The sequence below is a fragment of the Etheostoma spectabile genome, chromosome 15 (assembly GCF_008692095.1).
Source record: "Etheostoma spectabile isolate EspeVRDwgs_2016 chromosome 15, UIUC_Espe_1.0, whole genome shotgun sequence".
NCBI classification, from domain to species: domain Eukaryota; kingdom Metazoa; phylum Chordata; class Actinopteri; order Perciformes; family Percidae; genus Etheostoma; species Etheostoma spectabile.
Window position 1 is genome coordinate 11,337,593 of NC_045747.1, and position 17,355 is coordinate 11,354,947.

The window sequence follows — 17,355 nt, forward strand, 5'->3', positions numbered from 1 at the left end:
GGGGGGGAGAGAAAAGGCATGTAAGTAATACCTCTCAAAGACGGTGCATTAAAAGTCCCATTTTGTAGACATAATAATACATAGGTCTGTTTTATGTGTTTCTGTATCAGACCTTCTAAAAATGCCCATTACAAGACTTTAAGGGGACATATAATGAAAACTAACTTTTTCAGTGCTTGTGCATGTACATTTGGGTATCTGGGGTGCCTATCAACCTACAAACTGTGAAATAAGACAGTCAGTTTTTTTTGGGGGTGCCAAGATTAGAAAACATGAGATTCAACAAACATTCAGATTTTGTTGAACTTCCTATGTCAGGTGAAGGTCAGTTAAAACATACCACCTCCCATCTGAGTATCTCTACCAACACCTTGAGAACTACCTTTGCAAAGGTGCGCCATAAGTTGTTTTTTTTTAAACATTAAAGCATGTAAACATGTGATGGTAAAAAATACAACTATGAAGCTGAAAATGAGCATATGTCTCCCTTAACATATGCAAGTCAGAACAAGCAGCATGCACAAACCATTCATTGAGTAAAAAACACTCCTGCTTCTTTGACCTTTTTTTGGTCTTGTCTGCGTTGCTGTGTTTTACATTTTTCTGTCTGAAATAAAGTTGAATTGAATTTAAGAGACAAGTGAGGAGGCATAATAATCGGCACATTTCTATCTCTTTATTTATTTATTTTTAAATGACTTCTATTCACTACTGTATGTGACCTATAATTATATTTGGCCAATTCCAGCAAGGACTTACCTACTCCACTGAGATCTACTGTCTCTGCACAGCCCAGAAAGCGAGCCACATGTTGTGAGCAGGAGGTAGGTTTGTCCTGGTTTTCTCTCAGACAGCGCTCAAACTCTACAAACTCAGAGGAACAATCCTGCCTGATCTTCTGGATCACTGGGCTATCAAAACAAATGTAGGGGTTAGATACGAATGTGCTTTGAAAATGAGGGTGTGTAAGAATGTTGAGGAAAATGGGAGTGAGTATGTTGCCTTACTGCGAGGATGTGCACTGTGCAACCTTAATCTTCAGTTCATGACACTTTAATTGCCATGTCGATGGGTTGGAGGCTACACATGACCCATACGCCTCCATTTCTTTATGGCAATACTTTGCCGTGATATCCATAGCAGCCTGCCTGAACAGTGACAGATGTATGTAAACAAGTCAGTGATTATAGACAAGTCCAATACCGTACACATCTATCATCAACCTGAAAAACTTGCTATATTAAGCATAAGCAATACGGAATATTAAAAAAATTGGAGGATTCAGCCTGATTCACAAAGAACAAAGTACTGTATCTACCTTTATCTATACGTTACTTCCCTAGACTTGAGAATATACATGTAATGTTGATATGAGCCATATTCAAATTTCTTACATGTTGCTCTTTTAAGGCTTGTCTCAAACGAAGAAATTGATCAATCAAGGTTATAGCAGCAGTACTTCGACATGTGGAGCAAGTAACGTCTTAGCAGCCACTACGCTACATAAACAACACTGTCTGATTGGATGGAAATACAATATTCTAAAACATTCTTTTAATGTTATTGGTCCGGGATTGTGTCGATCTCATGTTCCGGCTCCTCCCCTATAATGACGATTCTTTTATTAAAGGGGTAGCCACTTAATCGCATAACTGTAAAAACTATTTCGTAAAACAAAGAAAGAGTAAGAAAAAGAAATCTTCAAATTCACATGTCACATGTTACATGCACGTTAGCATAAACAACACAATTTAACTGTGTGGAAGATAATACATGTTTTAGCTTTCCGGTTCACTGGTGCTGGGACAAGACGACCTTACGTGTCGTTGCGTGTTTACGTATGCGGAAGCTACGGTCAGCGAACGAACGATTCAGTAAACGGGCTCTGAATTCTGGAGCGAGCACCGCTCCGTGTGTAGAATCGTCTTTTTATCTGCCACAGCACGACGGACTGTCGTGGGAAATAGAGGGGGGCAGTGGTGTGACTAAAGTACAATGAACGACACTGAGAAAGTGGGGAGTATGGCTGCAGATGGGATCCAGGGACCGGGTGAGCTACAAATGGCTGAGAACCACATCCAGCATGACAACGGCACCGGCGACGAGCTGGTGAGCTCAGTGACGCTGTACAGGCGGAGGCCCCGGCTACTACACGGGACAGTCCTTCCGTTTCTGGCTGTTCTCTACCCAGGCTGGCTGTACCTGTGGTTTGGAGTATATGGAGCCTCCGAGTATCCCGAGGCAGGCCTCCTGTCTCTAGCCGCTATCGGGATCGCGCACGTTCTCACAACGCTCTCTGGTTATTGGTCCGTGCACGCGCACTGTTGGCTCACTTGTTCCAAGGTAAACATAAGTAGGAACAACAATAATTGTCCGATAGTCTATCAATGTCTCTAGGGATCACACTGTTTCTCCATATGTCTTGTACGTCAAGTTCAAAGGTCAGGGTCAGCATGGACCCAGGAGTAGGTACGGAATTAATGTCTTGCTCAAAGGCACTATAGCAGGGCAGGTGTTTGGTTTGAACTTAGGTTCATGATTTTAGAGGTGGCCTCTGTAGCAACCACCAAAGAAACCTTTACTTAAAGTTAAGTTTTGAAAGTGTCTGGGCTTTGTGGACATAACGATGCACATTTTGTTAAAACACGTTTATATACATTTAAATATTGCCATGTTTTCTTTCTGCCCAACAGGGTGTAAATACCTGTGTGACTTTATTTTACATTACACTTAATGTTACTAGAAGAGGGTGATATAAAGACCTAAAGACCAATTTCTGATTAATACGTTAGGTTATATCACTTGTTTGATGTCTATGAATTACATGGTAATCGGAAGTGAAAGTGTCAACTAGCATTCCAAAACATTTCATAAAATAACCTTATTGGTAATAGTAGCATCTTTGTACTGCCAATGTAAAAGAGAAAATGTGTTTCATGATGCGATATTAAAAATAAGATTGTTACAGTGACACGTGATAATTAACTATTGCTCCGCATATATGTGTCTCAGGAGGAAGTTGTGTAAGAGAGTCTAGTAGATCCTACAAAAACATTCAAATAGATTTGTATCAACAATGTAATAAGGTCATTGTTGTAGCCAAATGTTAAAGTTAAGGATATAAGAATGTGCCTGAACTTCATATTGATCAAGCAGCTGTAAGTCAGGGCATGTCTCATTTGAGAGGGACAGAGTTTCAGAAGCACACAGCTATACCAAAAATAACAGTGACCTGCCGCAGTGTGTGAATTTGTCACCTGTTCATTTGCACAGGAACCAGACCCAAACAAGGCTACGCTGGCAAAGGTCATACCCACTCCCAACAACGGTTCTGCCGAGCTTGTGGCACTACAGAGGGACCAGGTCAGTTCACATATTTACTCCCAGGAAGTTGTCTTACTTTAAGATCTCACATTCTCTGTCGGCAAATTTCATAATTTGACACACACCATTTGATCTTGCCAGTTGTTTGAAATCTACATCCGCTTGTGATTGGTTTGGCATGGCTTCAGTGTAGGCAAATCTTTTATTCTTATTTGTGATTGGACTGTTAAGGGAGGAAGATTACCTGTCTTGAATAAATGCTGTAATTTAAATGTTCTTTGTTTTTCCTTTTCTGACCAACAGAATGAAAATGGGGAGGGGATTTTATCTTTTGAATTTCAAAAGATCTGCTACATATTTGACCACGAAGAGAAGAAATGTTTCCTTCCAATAGCATTTCCCATAAACAACGCAATGGGCTACTTTCAGTCCTGGCGTGGCTACCAGGAGGAGGCCGAACTCCGAGCTGCAGAAAAGCACTACGGCACCAACCGTGCTGAGATGATGGTGCCAGATTTCCTGGAGCTCTTCAAAGAGAGGGCCACAGCTCCCTTTTTTGTTTTCCAGGTGTGTGTGTGTGCGTGTGTGTGTGTGTGCGTGCGTGTGACTGTACTGAACGTGTATATTTATATTTGTATATTAGGGTGTATTTCTGTGAGTGTGCACTTGCACACAGGCACGCTTCTTTATAATTTGGCAGGTTTTATTGTAGAAGTTGACTTTATACTTGTTCATTTTTGTTGAATGTGTTTAGTTATAATGTTGTGGAATTTGTTGTCATGTCTATATCCATTTGAAGTTATCTATTGTCTGCCATCTATCAGGTGTTCTGTGTGGGGTTGTGGTGTCTGGACGAGTACTGGTACTACAGTGTTTTCACACTGTTCATGCTGGTGGCGTTCGAGGCCTCCCTGGTCCAGCAGCAAATGAGGAATATGTCCGAGATCCGCCGCATGGGAAACAAGCCCTACATGATCCAGGTAGGCTTGATCAAGTTTACCATTTTGTATATACACTTTAAGATTATAAACAAACATTTTGTCTTGCATCTGAAAAAATCGTCATATTGTATATTTCCCTTGTTTAAAATTTAAAGCATCTTTAATTCATCTTATGTATTTTGTGCCAGGTATATCGCAATAGGAAGTGGAGACCTATTTCAAGTGATGAGCTTGTCCCTGGTGACATTGTCTCAATAGGTAAATGTCAAGATATCGTTGTGACTTCTCATTTCCACAAACATCAGATTGACTCTGTTAGTATGTGTTTAAAATGGGTATTCTCTGCTTCACAGGACGTTCACCCCAGGACAACTTGGTACCGTGTGATGTCCTGCTACTCAGGGGTCGTTGCATTGTGGATGAGGCCATGCTGACAGGAGAGTCAGTGCCCCAGATGAAGGTTAGAAGTAAACAGATATATACATCCTAACACTATACAGGGCTGAGGGCATGGGTTTTCTAAATGGCAGGATTCTAAATGGCATTGGATTATTTTGGCGTATCGTAATTACTGCTGACAATATGGAGTGTGCAGGAACCAGTGGAGGACTTGGACCCAGAGCGAATATTGGATGTTCAGGCAGACTCTCGACTCCACGTTATCTCTGGGGGGACAAAAGTGGTGCAACATAGCCCCCCTTTAAAGGCCAGTGCTGGACTCAAACGTTAGTATTAAATCCTCTCTTCATGTATCTCTTACCAAGAAACTATGCTGGCTGTAGAATTAATGAATTCAATGGTGCATGCCCATCGAAAATGAAGACGCAAGCCCATTAATCTTCTCCTTTATGTGCAGCTGTAGACAACGGCTGTGTGGCCTATGTACTGAGAACAGGATTCTACACCTCTCAGGTGAGGTAGTGCTAAGTATGTCTATATTGATCCTAACGGTAGATTCTTAATCAGTTTGTCTACACATCTTAATGTAGTCAATGTATATGAACCAAATGATGACAATATCCAACAAAGGTGTTTTTAAGAATTTAAAACTACCAGGCAAGTATATTATTGCAGGGGACTTTGATTGCGTTGTAAAGATAGGTCCTCTAGACTGGACAACACTTGCACAAGAACTAGGAAAGCAGTATATCACTTTAAAAAACCTAGTGGATATATGGAGATATCTGAATCCATCAAAGAAAGACTTTTTCTGTTGGTCTAGTGCTAACAAACGTATGTCTATGTTGCTACACTCACAAGCAGCATGGTGGCCCAATGGTTAGCACTGTGGCCTCACAGCAAGAAGGTTCTTTCATTTCTTTCTGTGAGGAGTTTGTATGTTCTCCCCATGTTTGTGAGTGCTCCGGTTTCCCCCACTATCAAAAAACATGTACTAGGTTCTCCAGTCAGTGCCCTTGACCAAGGCACTGGCTCAGATCTGGAGTCCCTGGGCGCTGTAAATGGCTGCCCACTGCTCCCTCAAGGCATGGGTTAAATGCGGAGAATGGATATTGCTACATTACCTTTACCGTTGTTGTTGTGCACTTTAATTCTAGTTTGGACAGGATGTTGTGTCAGCTGTGAAAGTTTACTGATTGTGTTTACAAACTTGCCTCCAGGGTAAATTGTTACGGACCATCCTTTTTGGAGTTAAGAGAGTGACAGCAAACAACCTGGAGACTTTTATTTTCATCCTCTTCCTCCTCGTGTTTGCCATTGCTGCAGCTCTTTATGTGTGGCTAGAAGGTGAGGCGTATCATAGTAAAAATGAAAGCTAATAGCATAAGGTGAAGGTGTATGTAACATCTAAATACTATATGTGCACTTTGTATTACTCCCTCAGGGACCAAGGATGCCAGTAGGAACCGCTACAAGCTGTTTCTGGAGTGCACACTAATCCTCACTTCGGTTGTTCCACCAGAACTCCCCATAGAGCTTTCTCTGGCAGTTAACACGTCTCTTATCGCCCTGGCTAAACTTTGTATGTTTGTGTGTCCTCCTATCTTGCATGTGTGTAGATTGACTATTAAGATACCTTGACAAACCAGCTCATTATACAAAGCTTGTAATAGTAGTGGTTTAATCAAATCTTCTTTTTCTTCCCCTGCTTAGATGTATTCTGTACAGAGCCCTTCAGGATACCATTTGCAGGGAAGGTGGAGGTTTGCTGTTTTGACAAAACAGGAACACTGACCAGTGACAGTCTGGTGGTGAGAGGAGTAGCAGGCCTCAGGTAAACCCTGCCCACCATTCTTAGTGGTGTACTTTAAACAGAATAATTTTTTTAGCCCAAGCCAAGTATACAACGCTTTTGGTCTAGGTCAGTTACATTTGCACTGTGTGGAGGGTATTGTCTGATGATTGCATTTATTACAGAGAAGGAAAGGAGGTGATGCCTGTATCTGAGATTCCAGTTGAGACTCATCGGGTGGTGGCCACCTGTCACTCACTGGTCACTCTGGATGATGGACAGCTGGTCGGAGATCCACTGGAGAAGGCCATGCTGACAGCTGCTGACTGGACCCTCACTAAAGGTACAGTTAAACAGCCTCCACTAAATGCACAGTGAAAGAACATATATGGTACATACACACATATATGCTCATGTTCGTGGTGTTTTTAGGGCTGGGTACCTAATTCAATACTTTTTAGGCACAGACCAAATTGCCTCCTTAGTATTGAGTATTGAAAAAATGCCTCGTCATTCAATACCCAATTTCAATATATACAGAGTAAATCTCATCAGCGTCAAGGAGCCAATAAGCATGCAGCATGCTTCTACCAAGATCAAATAAAGTCTGTGATTGGGTGTCTAATGCTACACGTCGTAGAGACACAGAGGAAAAACTCTGCATTATACACAAAGATGGGGCTCACTTAGTAGGAGCTGAAAAGATTTGTTCCGTAATGTATAATTGTAATGAAAAATAATGTTGTTATTTCTTTCTGTTTTACAAAAGTTGGTACAGAAAAAAAACGCTCTGGGACTGGTATCAAAGTCACGGTATTGGTATCGGTACCGAAAATCTTTGAACAATACCCAGCCCTAGCTGTGCTACTTACAATTTCACATTAGCATTTGTTTCTGACTTGCAGTATAATCTTTTAGGTTGCACCAAACCTGCTGTGTTTATCTTGGTGGTGTAGTTTGACCTGTGCTTCTTAAATGAATACTGTTCTTCAAATTCATTGTATTTTAATGTTAGTGTTTAGGTATCTTTACTCTTATTAGCACAGCGCTTAGATGTGTGTTTTATTGACTCTTGCTGCTTTGACCAGATGAAAAGGTGTTCCCACGAAGCATCAAAACTCAGGGACTTAAGATCCACCAGCGTTTTCACTTTGCAAGTGCTCTAAAGAGGATGTCAGTTTTGGCCTCCTATGAGAAACTCGGCTCCACTGAACTCTGCTACATCTCAACTGTCAAGGGAGCGCCAGAGACACTCAGAGGAATGGTACATATCCTTAACACATGCATGCTATATTCTATTCAAGCATACCTACTGGCGTTAAAATGTGACTGTGTTTATAGTTTGCAGAATGTCCGGCGAATTACGATGAAGTCCACAAGGAAATGTCTCGGGAAGGGGCTAGAGTTCTGGCCTTGGGTTACAAAGAGATGGGACACCTTAGTCATCAGCAGGTTCTTATTTTATTTTATTTGAAACTATTAGGATTGTCTGAACTGTCTGAGTAGTCTTGATGCGAGTAGATTGTTACAAACGGCGATGGATCTTTTTGGATCTCATAGGTCCGGGAGATGAGTCGCGATACTCTCGAGTGTGACTTGCATTTTGCAGGATTCATGGTTGTGTCCTGCCCCCTTAAGAGTGACAGCAAGGCAGTCATCAGAGAGATCCAGGAGGCCTCCCATAATGTAAATAAGCTGACCTCACACAATAGTGCATACCTACAGCATGGTTTTAAGATTCATACTTTACCTTTGCTTTCAGGTGGTGATGATCACAGGCGACAACCCTCTAACGGCGTGCCATGTAGCAAGAGAGCTCCACTTCATCCAGAAAGAACACACACTTGTTTTGCAGCCAAGCCCTGGTCAGAGTAAGAAAAAGTCATCACTTTACAGAATTAGGGCTTTTTTTTGTTTTTTTTGGTACCTGCTCGACTCGGCCGCGGTGCCCCAACCTTCTTTTTCCATTGCAGATGAGTGCCGCCTCATGTGTGAGGCAAGCGTGGCTGGTCATCATGGCAGGAAACTGCCGTAACCTAACACGACACACACACACACACACACACACAGAACATTGGATATGTTTGATTCTCGGCATGTAGCTGTTGCCACAGCCAGAAAATAAATTTAGTTTCAAAAGAAGCTGGAGGCAACAACAAAAAAACGCTGGCTAAACTATTTAAACACTAAGGGTTTGTCCAGGAGACATCCCCCCCCCCCCCCCCCCCCCCCCCCCCCCCCGTCTGTCACTAGCAATGATGACGCAGTTAATAGTAATGATTCTCTCCGACCAATCAATAGTCTACAGGTTTTCACGTCACCTTTTGGTTTTGCCTCAGCTCGCTTGGAACCTCAACTGAGGTGATACTAAAAAAAAGTACCTGCTGTCCCTACCGAAAAAAGGCGAGTCGAGTAGATACCATGCAGTGGAAAAAAACACCATTACATGTAATACTCAAATTAGCCGATGGATAACAATGTCAGTAATAAAGGTTGTAGCTAAAGATTCTTGTGGAAATTTGCAGTGGGTGACAAAGTACAGAACCATTTACCCCTGATGTTTTTTGTTTTCCAGGTGAGTGGCAGTGGGAGTCCATTGATGGCAGTGTGCGTGTACCACTGCCCCCTACCTCCGTTTCCTCTTTTGTGCGTCAGTTTGACTTGTGTGTAACAGGGGAGGGGCTAGCTAGACTGAGCTGTGATCCCCAACTATTCCACACCCTCTTGCCTCACATACAAGTGTTTGCCCGTGTCAGTCCAAAACAAAAGGTATGTCCCAAAAATGAACATGCATACAGCATGACATTATGTTGAGGTTTATAAACCACAGCTACAATGGAGTTAGATAGCAGAAAATGTTTAACAATAATACAGTAAGTTCCATCACAGATGAAGCAGTGGTAGACAGATGGTAGTCTCAGTAGTCTACAAAACAACAGCAAAATAAATGCATTTTACCTATGGGACACCACTCGTTTTGTCTGGCTGATATTTAGAAAACAAATTCAGGGAAATTTCTTTGGGGGTTGTTTTGTTTTGTTTGGGGGAAACATTGTGAATCAGTATTGTGTATGACAGATTGATTTTACTGCAAGTAACAAAGTATTTAAGGGTGAAGTTTAAGGGTCTTTTGAAGTTCTGTTCTGTTTCAGGAATTTGTCATCACAAGTCTAAAGGGGCTGGGTTATGTGACACTGATGTGTGGTGATGGCACAAATGATGTTGGAGCTCTCAAACACGCCCACATAGGTAAGATTTATAAACCACCAAGACTGAAAACGGGTCCCTATGTATGACACCAACAGCATTTAGTGATGATCATTTTCCATCAGGTGTTGCTCTGTTAGCCAACGCCCCTGAGCGCATGCCTGAAAGAAAGAAACGGGGGAGAGAAAAGGAGGCGTCCGCAGCAGAACCTCGACCTGTACCACCTGTCAGTTCAGGAGGAAAACTGAGTTCCAGGGCAGCCAGGCAGAGGGTGATGGCCCAAAGAGAAGAGCAGCTTGCAGCACAAAAGGTGTGTGTCTTTAAGAAGGGCTCCCTTCTGGATTTTTTTAGGGGAATAGTAGTTTACCAACAAGTTACAGTGACTGAAACTTATTCATGTAACATACTACTGAATGCAGTATACTAGACTCCGGTCCCATGTTACCCTCTTCCCCAGTTACCAACGTTAACTTAATCATTTATTTATAGCTTTTTGATGAAATAATAGAGTTGTAGTGCACTCTAAATATCAGGGTTTATTCTGTAACAGGAGAGGATCAGTCAAGTCTTACGGGAACTTGAAGAGGATCAGATACAAGTAGTGAAACTGGGTGATGCCTCCATTGCTGCCCCCTTCACTTCCAAACTCTCCTCCATACAGTGCAGTGAGTAACACTGGTTTATGATTTCAGCCCTTGAAACGGTTGGCAAAAATCTCAACATGAAGCTGCTGCCCCCCCTCTGAAACTCTTCTCCCCCCCCCCCCAGTCTGCCATGTAATAAAGCAAGGCCGTTGCACTCTGGTGACAACACTCCAGATGTTCAAGATCCTCGCTCTCAATGCCCTGGTGCTGGCGTACAGCCAGTCTGTACTCTACCTCGAGGGGGTCAAGTTCAGCGATTTCCAGGCGACCCTGCAGGGCCTGCTCTTGGCCGGATGCTTTCTCTTTATCTCTAGATCAAAGGTCAGAATATATGTCACAAAATTAAGGCTCTATGTGTTTCTGATTGTTCTCCTAGCAACCATGCTATGCTTACGGTTTTGATAGAAATGGAAACCAAATGAATCTTTTTTTTGTTTTTTCACCCCGTTTACACAGCCACTGAAAACGTTGTCTCGAGAGCGTCCCTTACCAAACATCTTCAATCTTTATACGGTGTTGACTGTGCTGCTGCAGTTTGCTGTTCACTTCTGTAGTCTGGTGTATCTTTACAAAGAGGCACAAAGCAGAAGTCCGCCCAGGTAAATCACAGTAAGATAGACAGACAGAGAGAGAGATGGAATAAAGAGCAGTTGTGCTTTACAAGTTAAATATTAATAACATTACATTAATACATTGTAATAACATTTCACTTTACCTTTGTCTTTTGCAGAGCGGAGCAGTTTGCAGATCTATATAAAGAGTTTGAACCCAGTCTAATTAACAGCACTGTGTATATAATGTCCATGGCCATGCAGATGGCCACCTTTGCCATTAACTACAAGGTACTTACTCTTAATACCAATTAGTTTTTTGGTCTCTGCATCCTTAATATATGAACTCACAGCATTTCTTGTTGTATCCGAAAGGGTCACCCCTTCATGGAGTCTCTCAGCGAGAATCGACCTCTACTATGGAGTATCGCTCTGTCAGGTTTAGCGATTGTGGGACTTCTTACCGGTTCCTCACCAGAATTCAACGAACAGTTTGCTCTTGTAGATATTCCCACTGAGGTGAGCTGAGATTACTTTACCATGTATTGTTTTGTTTGAAATAGCCTTGTAACAATGATGTACTCCATAAGGTAAACTGCTTTTTTTCTTTTTTTCTTTTTTTTTTTACTTCTTTGCAGTTCAAATTAATCATTGCCCAGGTTCTGGTGGTGGACTTTGTCGCCGCTCTGCTGGTGGACCGTGTCCTGCAGTTCCTGCTGGGCAAAGGAACTCTCAGGCTGCCTTCTTGAACTCAGTGCCAGCAGCGACCGCTGCCCTTACCAACCAAACTGTAAAGGGAGAGAAGACTTTGGAGGAGGAAGATAATTGACGCTGTTGTGACATACACAAGACAGCTGAGACAGTCATGGCGTACGGTGTTGTACACTCCGTGTATCCCTTCCTTCGTCCTTCTCTGCCCCTCCTTAACAATCTTTCTCCATTTTCATCATCTCTTTTTTTCAATTATCGTTTTTCTTAACTCTTGTGTCTTTTTTTTTCTACATTTCTCTCTCTTACTTCATCTGTCCCTCCCTACTGCTACACCAAGGCCATGACGACAGCAGTATTGAGCGGAGTGCAAGACTGTGTGCCAGCCAGAGTGAAACACACAGGCACACAAAAGGGGCATTTCTCCAAGAGAATTGCAAAAGTGTTTTTGATTTTTTTGATTCCTCTCCTTGATTTTGTAAAAAGTGAAAAACATCTCTAACAGACTTATAAAGACTTACAGATACAAATTATGAAGTCTGCCAAGTGTTTTGTCAAGTACACGTTCTGATGTGTCTGCACATGGATAGGATGAGCATGTCCAGCTGGTCATGAGCTATCCTGTTCCCATAAGTAGGTAAGTAAAGAATGTTCAGGGTATGAGAATATAGTGTTGCTGCACAACAACCTTTTTAATGAAACATTTTATCATGGACAAATTAATCTGGCAACAACAAACCTCTTATTAAGCATCAGTTAATTGAAAAACAAAAAAAAGCTTGTGGAAGCTTGTGAACTTTGTGTTTACTTACAAACTGATCTCAACTACCAACCCATAGATAAACATTTTCAAATTATCTTTGATATACATTTAAAGAAACCTTAGTTTGATGGACAAACTAGAGCATCTTAAACAGATTGCCTAAAGGGAAATGTAAATAATTCCAGCTTCCTCTCAGCGATATAATCCTACAAATTGTATCACTGAACTCTTAATGATTTGTTGAACATAACCTTAAATTTCCAAAAAGCAGGGTACCTGGATAACTCACCTGGTGGAGCGGGCGCCCATGGAGGTTTGCTCCTTGGTGCAGCGGGCCCGAGTTTGACTCTGAACTGCAGCCCTTTGCTGCATGTCAGTCCTCCTCTCTCTCCCTTCCAGGTCTAGGGTGTCCTATTCAAATATAGGCCTAAAATGCTCCCAAAAATGATCTTGCAAACTAAATTATATACGTACATATACTGTACATACAGTCAAAAGGCTGTCAAGTCAAAGTAGTAGAGTGTGTGTGTGTGTGTGTGTGTGTGTGTGTGTGTCTGTGTGTCTGTGTGTCTGTGTGTCTGTGTGTCTGTGTGTCTGCGTGTCTGTGTGTCTGCGTGTCTGTGTGTCTGCGTGTCTGTGTGTGTACCTTAGTGCACCCATGTGGTGGAAAAAAGAACTTAATGATTGGATTCCTCCACCACCAAGACCTCCTCTCTGAAACACCAGTCATTACAGCCTGCATTTAATTTCCTGGAGTCTTCAATTAATAAATAATTGTATTTTGAATATATTGAATTATATTCCTTTTAATAGTATTTTCCACTTTATGATCTTTGATTTATAAAATCTTAAAATGAAACCCCATAGGTTTTTACACATTGGAAAATCTGATAATCACGAAATTCCTGTCTCATGGAGGGTATCTGTTTTCCAAAAGCATAAACATGATAGGAATATTTTGATCCATTTTCTAAGTAAAATGGGCAATTTTGCAAGTAAAACTGGTCAAAATTGTTATTAAATTATGACATTGTTTAAGTAGGGGAGACCGGGGATAGTTGTAACATTTCTGACATTGCTGTCTGTATCTTAGAGCTCTTTTAAGCCAGCATGTTCAAAATGTGATACAAACTAAACGGTGTAGCTGGTATCTCTGCAACCAAAACAGGAAAGGCATGGTTTACAAACACAAGCAGTAAAATGTCATGAATGGGTTAGTTGAACCCTACCCTGGGGTGAAATGTAACACTATGAAATTAGGATTAAAACAAAAACTAGATATTTTATTATTTATTAGGATTTTATTTAATATTCAAATTACTTTAAAAATAATATTTCAATATAATATTTCGAACACAGCTAGAGTGGAGTAGAGTGATTAGTGAATCAGGTGGTTTGTACCTTGGTTGCAGTCGCTAATCACACTACATTTCCCATGGTGCTTAGGTCAGATGATGGGGTTTGGCTTTTTGGGCGCGCGGTGTGAAGAAAACTATTTGAAAAAAAAAATGGCGGATAAACATTCAGAAGTTGAACAAGGATGGTTTGTATCTTTTTATTTATTTTTAATTTATCATTGCCACAACCAATTTTACATGCACTGTTTGCGTGTATTGAGAAAATGCAGTAAAGCGTTAACGTTACGTCTGTCGGAGTTTTGCCAAAAGCTACTTATTGGTGTGGTTGATTAACAGTTAATGTTACTGACAGCTAGCTACACCGTAACGTTACGTGTACGTTAGTAATAAGAGTATTTAACGTTACTGACATTCTATTAATTTACGTCAACGTTGGCTTTTTAATTCATAAAATGTTCTTGCAGTTGCGGAAGTGTCGCTGTTGCTGATAACGTTAATGTTACCCAGAATGAGGTAAGACATTTTAACTGAAGCTAATTTTAGCAAACTAACAACGCTTTTGCTAATTCTTGCTTATAAAGTTGGTGTCACTGCTACTTTGCTTTTTGTTCAATCTCTGTACCGTTACCAAGGTCAACTTGGTGAAACAGAAGTCCAAAAGATGTTCATCTACAAGCCCCAGCACAGCACCCCCACACAAATCTGCCCGCAAAGTTACCGACCTCCTATCACCCACCACACAAACACCAGATGCAGGGGAAAGACAGTCCGAGACAGACAAACTAGAAATGCAGACACAAAACACGGAGGGACCTTCAAGTCCCACTGTCAACCCCACCGCACGAAGGAAGTCCTGGAGAAGAGGCACTATAACCCGACGCTCTCTCCCTGCACTCACCAACCCATATCAGGGTGAGATGTCTGGCTTTTTTTTTGTACCTTGTAATCAGGAAAGAATGGTCATAGGGTGTTTTCTTTGTTTTGCAATATAAATCCCTATTTTTGTGTTTATTGTAGTTTTGTGCAGGAGCATAAGTACATCCTTATCACAGCAAAACCGGCTTGAGAAATTGATGGAGGCTTCAATAAGGGTGAGTGTGATAGGGTCATAAGTAAAAATGTAAATTAATTGTGAAAAAACGAACATGCAGTCAAAACAGGTTACTTTTCATCTCTCTGATATTGGCTGTTTGAGATGATCAGGTTAGCGATGAACATCCATCTCATTTGAATTAGTCTCTAAACTAATGGATATCTGTCTAATCACCTCTGCTTTGTCTCAAGCTGGCATTAGAAAGAACTCACAATTCGCTGCAGTCTGTGCCGGACACCTCAATGGAGGCTTTTCAAAAACAATGTTAGTGCTCACACTGCCTTATTTGGTACATATTTCAAGAAGTTCTTTATTTTTAATGGAATTGTTGTCATAGAAATATTGAATTCAAGTTATTTCTTAATCCATGTTCTGTGTCTTTCTTGGCGCAGTTGAACAAATGCAGAAAGAGTGGGGTTGTCTGGCCAAAAGCATACGCGATGAACCAGGGTGTCAACAACTCCCTGCAACAGAAGCCAGGTATTGTAGCTGTTTTTTGTTTATTCAGTACTTTGCATACCTTATATTGGGGTTTTTGATTTTAACTGTAAATGAATGTTTTATACTTGATTACTGCTCTGTTATTTGCGTTCAGTTCTAGTAGCCCTGCAGTGCAAAAAGCCATGGAAAAAGTCCGGAAAGCCATCAATAGGCATGTTGTTCTTCATATCACTATATCACAGACAAAGTACTCATCATTCATACTGATGATGTGACCTACCACATGAGGTTATTTGTTTACCAGCCTGTGTTGTGTTTTAGGCTCCAGGCTGAAAGTGAATCCTGGGAGGCACTGTTGAACAAGCACTCGAGTAAAGCAGAACAATTGAAAAGGTAAACATGAGAACTGTCCTTGAGAAATACTGTAGCATTACTGTGTTAGTGTGTCAATATTGTCTTCTCAATTGTGTGTCAATAATGTGCTCTTTATTTGTTGCAGGAAAGTGGAGCAGGGCCAGCAAGGAGGTGTATCATTAGACTCTACATCTATGGCCCGATCCTCACAGTACCATTTCATACAGAGTAAACCCGACTACCACGCTGTCTTCTGTCGACAACAGCCCAAGCTTCATACAATGGCAATGATCGTATGTTGAAAATTAGATTTTTATATCATTCATTATCAAAGAAATCCTTAACATATCAAAACACCTGAACTCTAGAGAACTAGTTCAAGAACTCTTCAACTCAATATCCAAAGTCCAACCAATGTGTACAAAGAAGGTCAGGGCCAGGGTTGCCTCTTTAAACTATTTGGTAAATGCTTGGTCTTAACTTGATGTGGGGGTTTGAGAACAACATGATTGGATTCCTCCACCACCAAGACCTCCTCTCTGAAACACCAGTCATTACAGCCTGCATTTATTTTCCTGGAGTCGTCAGTTAATAAATAATTGTCTTTTAAATATATTGAATTATATTCCTTTAATAGTATTAAATACATATTGTATTAAATACAATATATTTATTATATTAAATAATAAATTCACATTCAAACTCTGATCTGATTGAACAATTGAAGTTCACTTTGCTAACTAACAAAGTGGATATGAGATAACATAATTAGCGCAACTTCTTTGCCCTGTTTGCTGTAGTTTGATTTCAGCAACATGCTTTAAAGTTGCTGAGTCCTACAACAACACACTACTTTCTGCCAAAGTCAGTTTTTCACATGCAAACAGACAGATGGTAAAGCTTGTTTCTGAGTGCTTAGCCCATCGCCCTTAAAGACTGGATGTAATCAGTTATTCCTTTTGTGTGTGTAGATGAACGCGCAGAGTAAGATGGTTACAGAGCTTCTGTCCATCAAGGAGCAAACACAGATGTTGGTGAAAGAGACCAGTGGCCGATTGGGTAATGCTTTTATTCATCTTTTCTATGGAATATGGCATAAAGTATGGTGTGCCAAATTAACATAGACTCTGATTACTTTTATCCTACCAGTGGCAGAGGCAGGATTCCAGGATCTTTCACCTGGTTTCATCAGGGACCTCATGGCAGCACCTTTACCCTCAGCAACTACGTTGTCACAGGCTGGAAGCAAGCGCAAGCAATCAATCATCTAACGGACCATGACTCTTTATGACCTGTATATAAAGCTCATATATGTGTACTTTTTGGTAATTTTGATTTTATGTGATTTAGGAACAATTTGCTCTGTCTTTGTTGTCTTGTGTTATTGGATAAAGTAAGGCCTAATGTTATGGTTTCTGTGTCAAATAAAACCACTTCCTTCAGCAGCAGGGCTGGTAATATAGCTAGTTGAGGTAATCCATGGTTTGAACAGCAGGTGGCAGTGGCTGGCTATACAATAATACAAGAAGCTTGCTGAATTGCTGGAGTGGTGTTTGGTCTTAATTGAGTGTAAAACCTGAAACTCTGTAACCAAATGGATTGTGTTTTTAAAAAATATATATAGTTTAGAATTTGATGTACATGTTTCTGACATTTTTAAGTGGTCTGATTACTACGTATCTATAAATATACACAAAAGTGACAATGGTAAGAGTAGCTGAACCATGTGCACCATACATGGTGTCATTAAACGGGAAGACGTCCAATTAAAAATGGACTT

General features: G+C 41.0%; 3 protein-coding genes across 7 annotated transcripts in view; 2 read left to right on the forward strand and 1 right to left on the reverse strand.

The window, feature by feature from the left end:
* chchd5 (coiled-coil-helix-coiled-coil-helix domain containing 5) overlaps positions 1-1,530 on the reverse strand; it is a 1,946-nt gene extending 416 nt beyond the window's left edge. The window contains exons 1-3 of one of the 2 annotated variants that reach the window (XM_032538621.1): positions 1,395-1,530; positions 1,008-1,148; positions 760-911 (exon numbers count right to left, since the gene is read on the reverse strand). In XM_032538621.1, the coding sequence (XP_032394512.1) occupies positions 760-911; positions 1,008-1,148; positions 1,395-1,396 (295 nt within the window). In that variant the 5' untranslated portion in view covers positions 1,397-1,530. Of the gene's footprint in view, positions 1-759; positions 912-1,007; positions 1,149-1,318 lie in introns of both variants that reach the window. The other variant, XM_032538622.1, reaches the window with a different exon arrangement.
* Positions 1,531-1,820: 290 nt separating this feature from the next.
* atp13a1 (ATPase 13A1) lies at positions 1,821-12,099 on the forward strand. 2 transcript variants are annotated; one of them, XM_032538540.1, is made up of 25 exons: positions 1,821-2,343; positions 3,274-3,363; positions 3,628-3,891; positions 4,149-4,304; positions 4,454-4,523; positions 4,619-4,725; positions 4,861-4,990; positions 5,122-5,177; positions 5,885-6,011; positions 6,109-6,246; positions 6,378-6,498; positions 6,642-6,799; positions 7,545-7,720; positions 7,798-7,908; positions 8,017-8,142; positions 8,219-8,321; positions 9,032-9,225; positions 9,609-9,705; positions 9,789-9,973; positions 10,214-10,328; positions 10,432-10,628; positions 10,764-10,906; positions 11,038-11,149; positions 11,234-11,377; positions 11,497-12,099. In XM_032538540.1, exons 1-25 carry the CDS (start codon positions 1,996-1,998, stop codon positions 11,605-11,607), a joined length of 3,579 nt encoding a protein of 1,192 aa, XP_032394431.1. In that variant the 5' UTR covers positions 1,821-1,995; the 3' UTR covers positions 11,608-12,099. The 2 variants fall into 2 exon arrangements, with proteins under 2 accessions (XP_032394431.1, XP_032394430.1); XM_032538539.1 differs by having other exon boundaries at positions 1,822-2,343; positions 8,219-8,327.
* dsn1 (DSN1 component of MIS12 kinetochore complex) lies at positions 12,030-16,996 on the forward strand. 3 transcript variants are annotated; one of them, XM_032538593.1, is made up of 12 exons: positions 12,030-12,203; positions 13,776-13,872; positions 14,152-14,200; positions 14,320-14,599; positions 14,705-14,778; positions 14,972-15,044; positions 15,173-15,260; positions 15,376-15,432; positions 15,543-15,614; positions 15,721-15,868; positions 16,547-16,634; positions 16,725-16,996. In XM_032538593.1, exons 2-12 carry the CDS (start codon positions 13,781-13,783, stop codon positions 16,844-16,846), a joined length of 1,143 nt encoding a protein of 380 aa, XP_032394484.1. In that variant the 5' UTR covers positions 12,030-12,203; positions 13,776-13,780; the 3' UTR covers positions 16,847-16,996. The 3 variants fall into 3 exon arrangements, with proteins under 3 accessions (XP_032394484.1, XP_032394485.1, XP_032394483.1); XM_032538594.1 differs by lacking the exon at positions 12,030-12,203 and having other exon boundaries at positions 13,733-13,872; positions 14,431-14,599; XM_032538592.1 differs by lacking the exon at positions 12,030-12,203 and having other exon boundaries at positions 13,734-13,872.
* Positions 16,997-17,355: the final 359 nt, after the last annotated feature.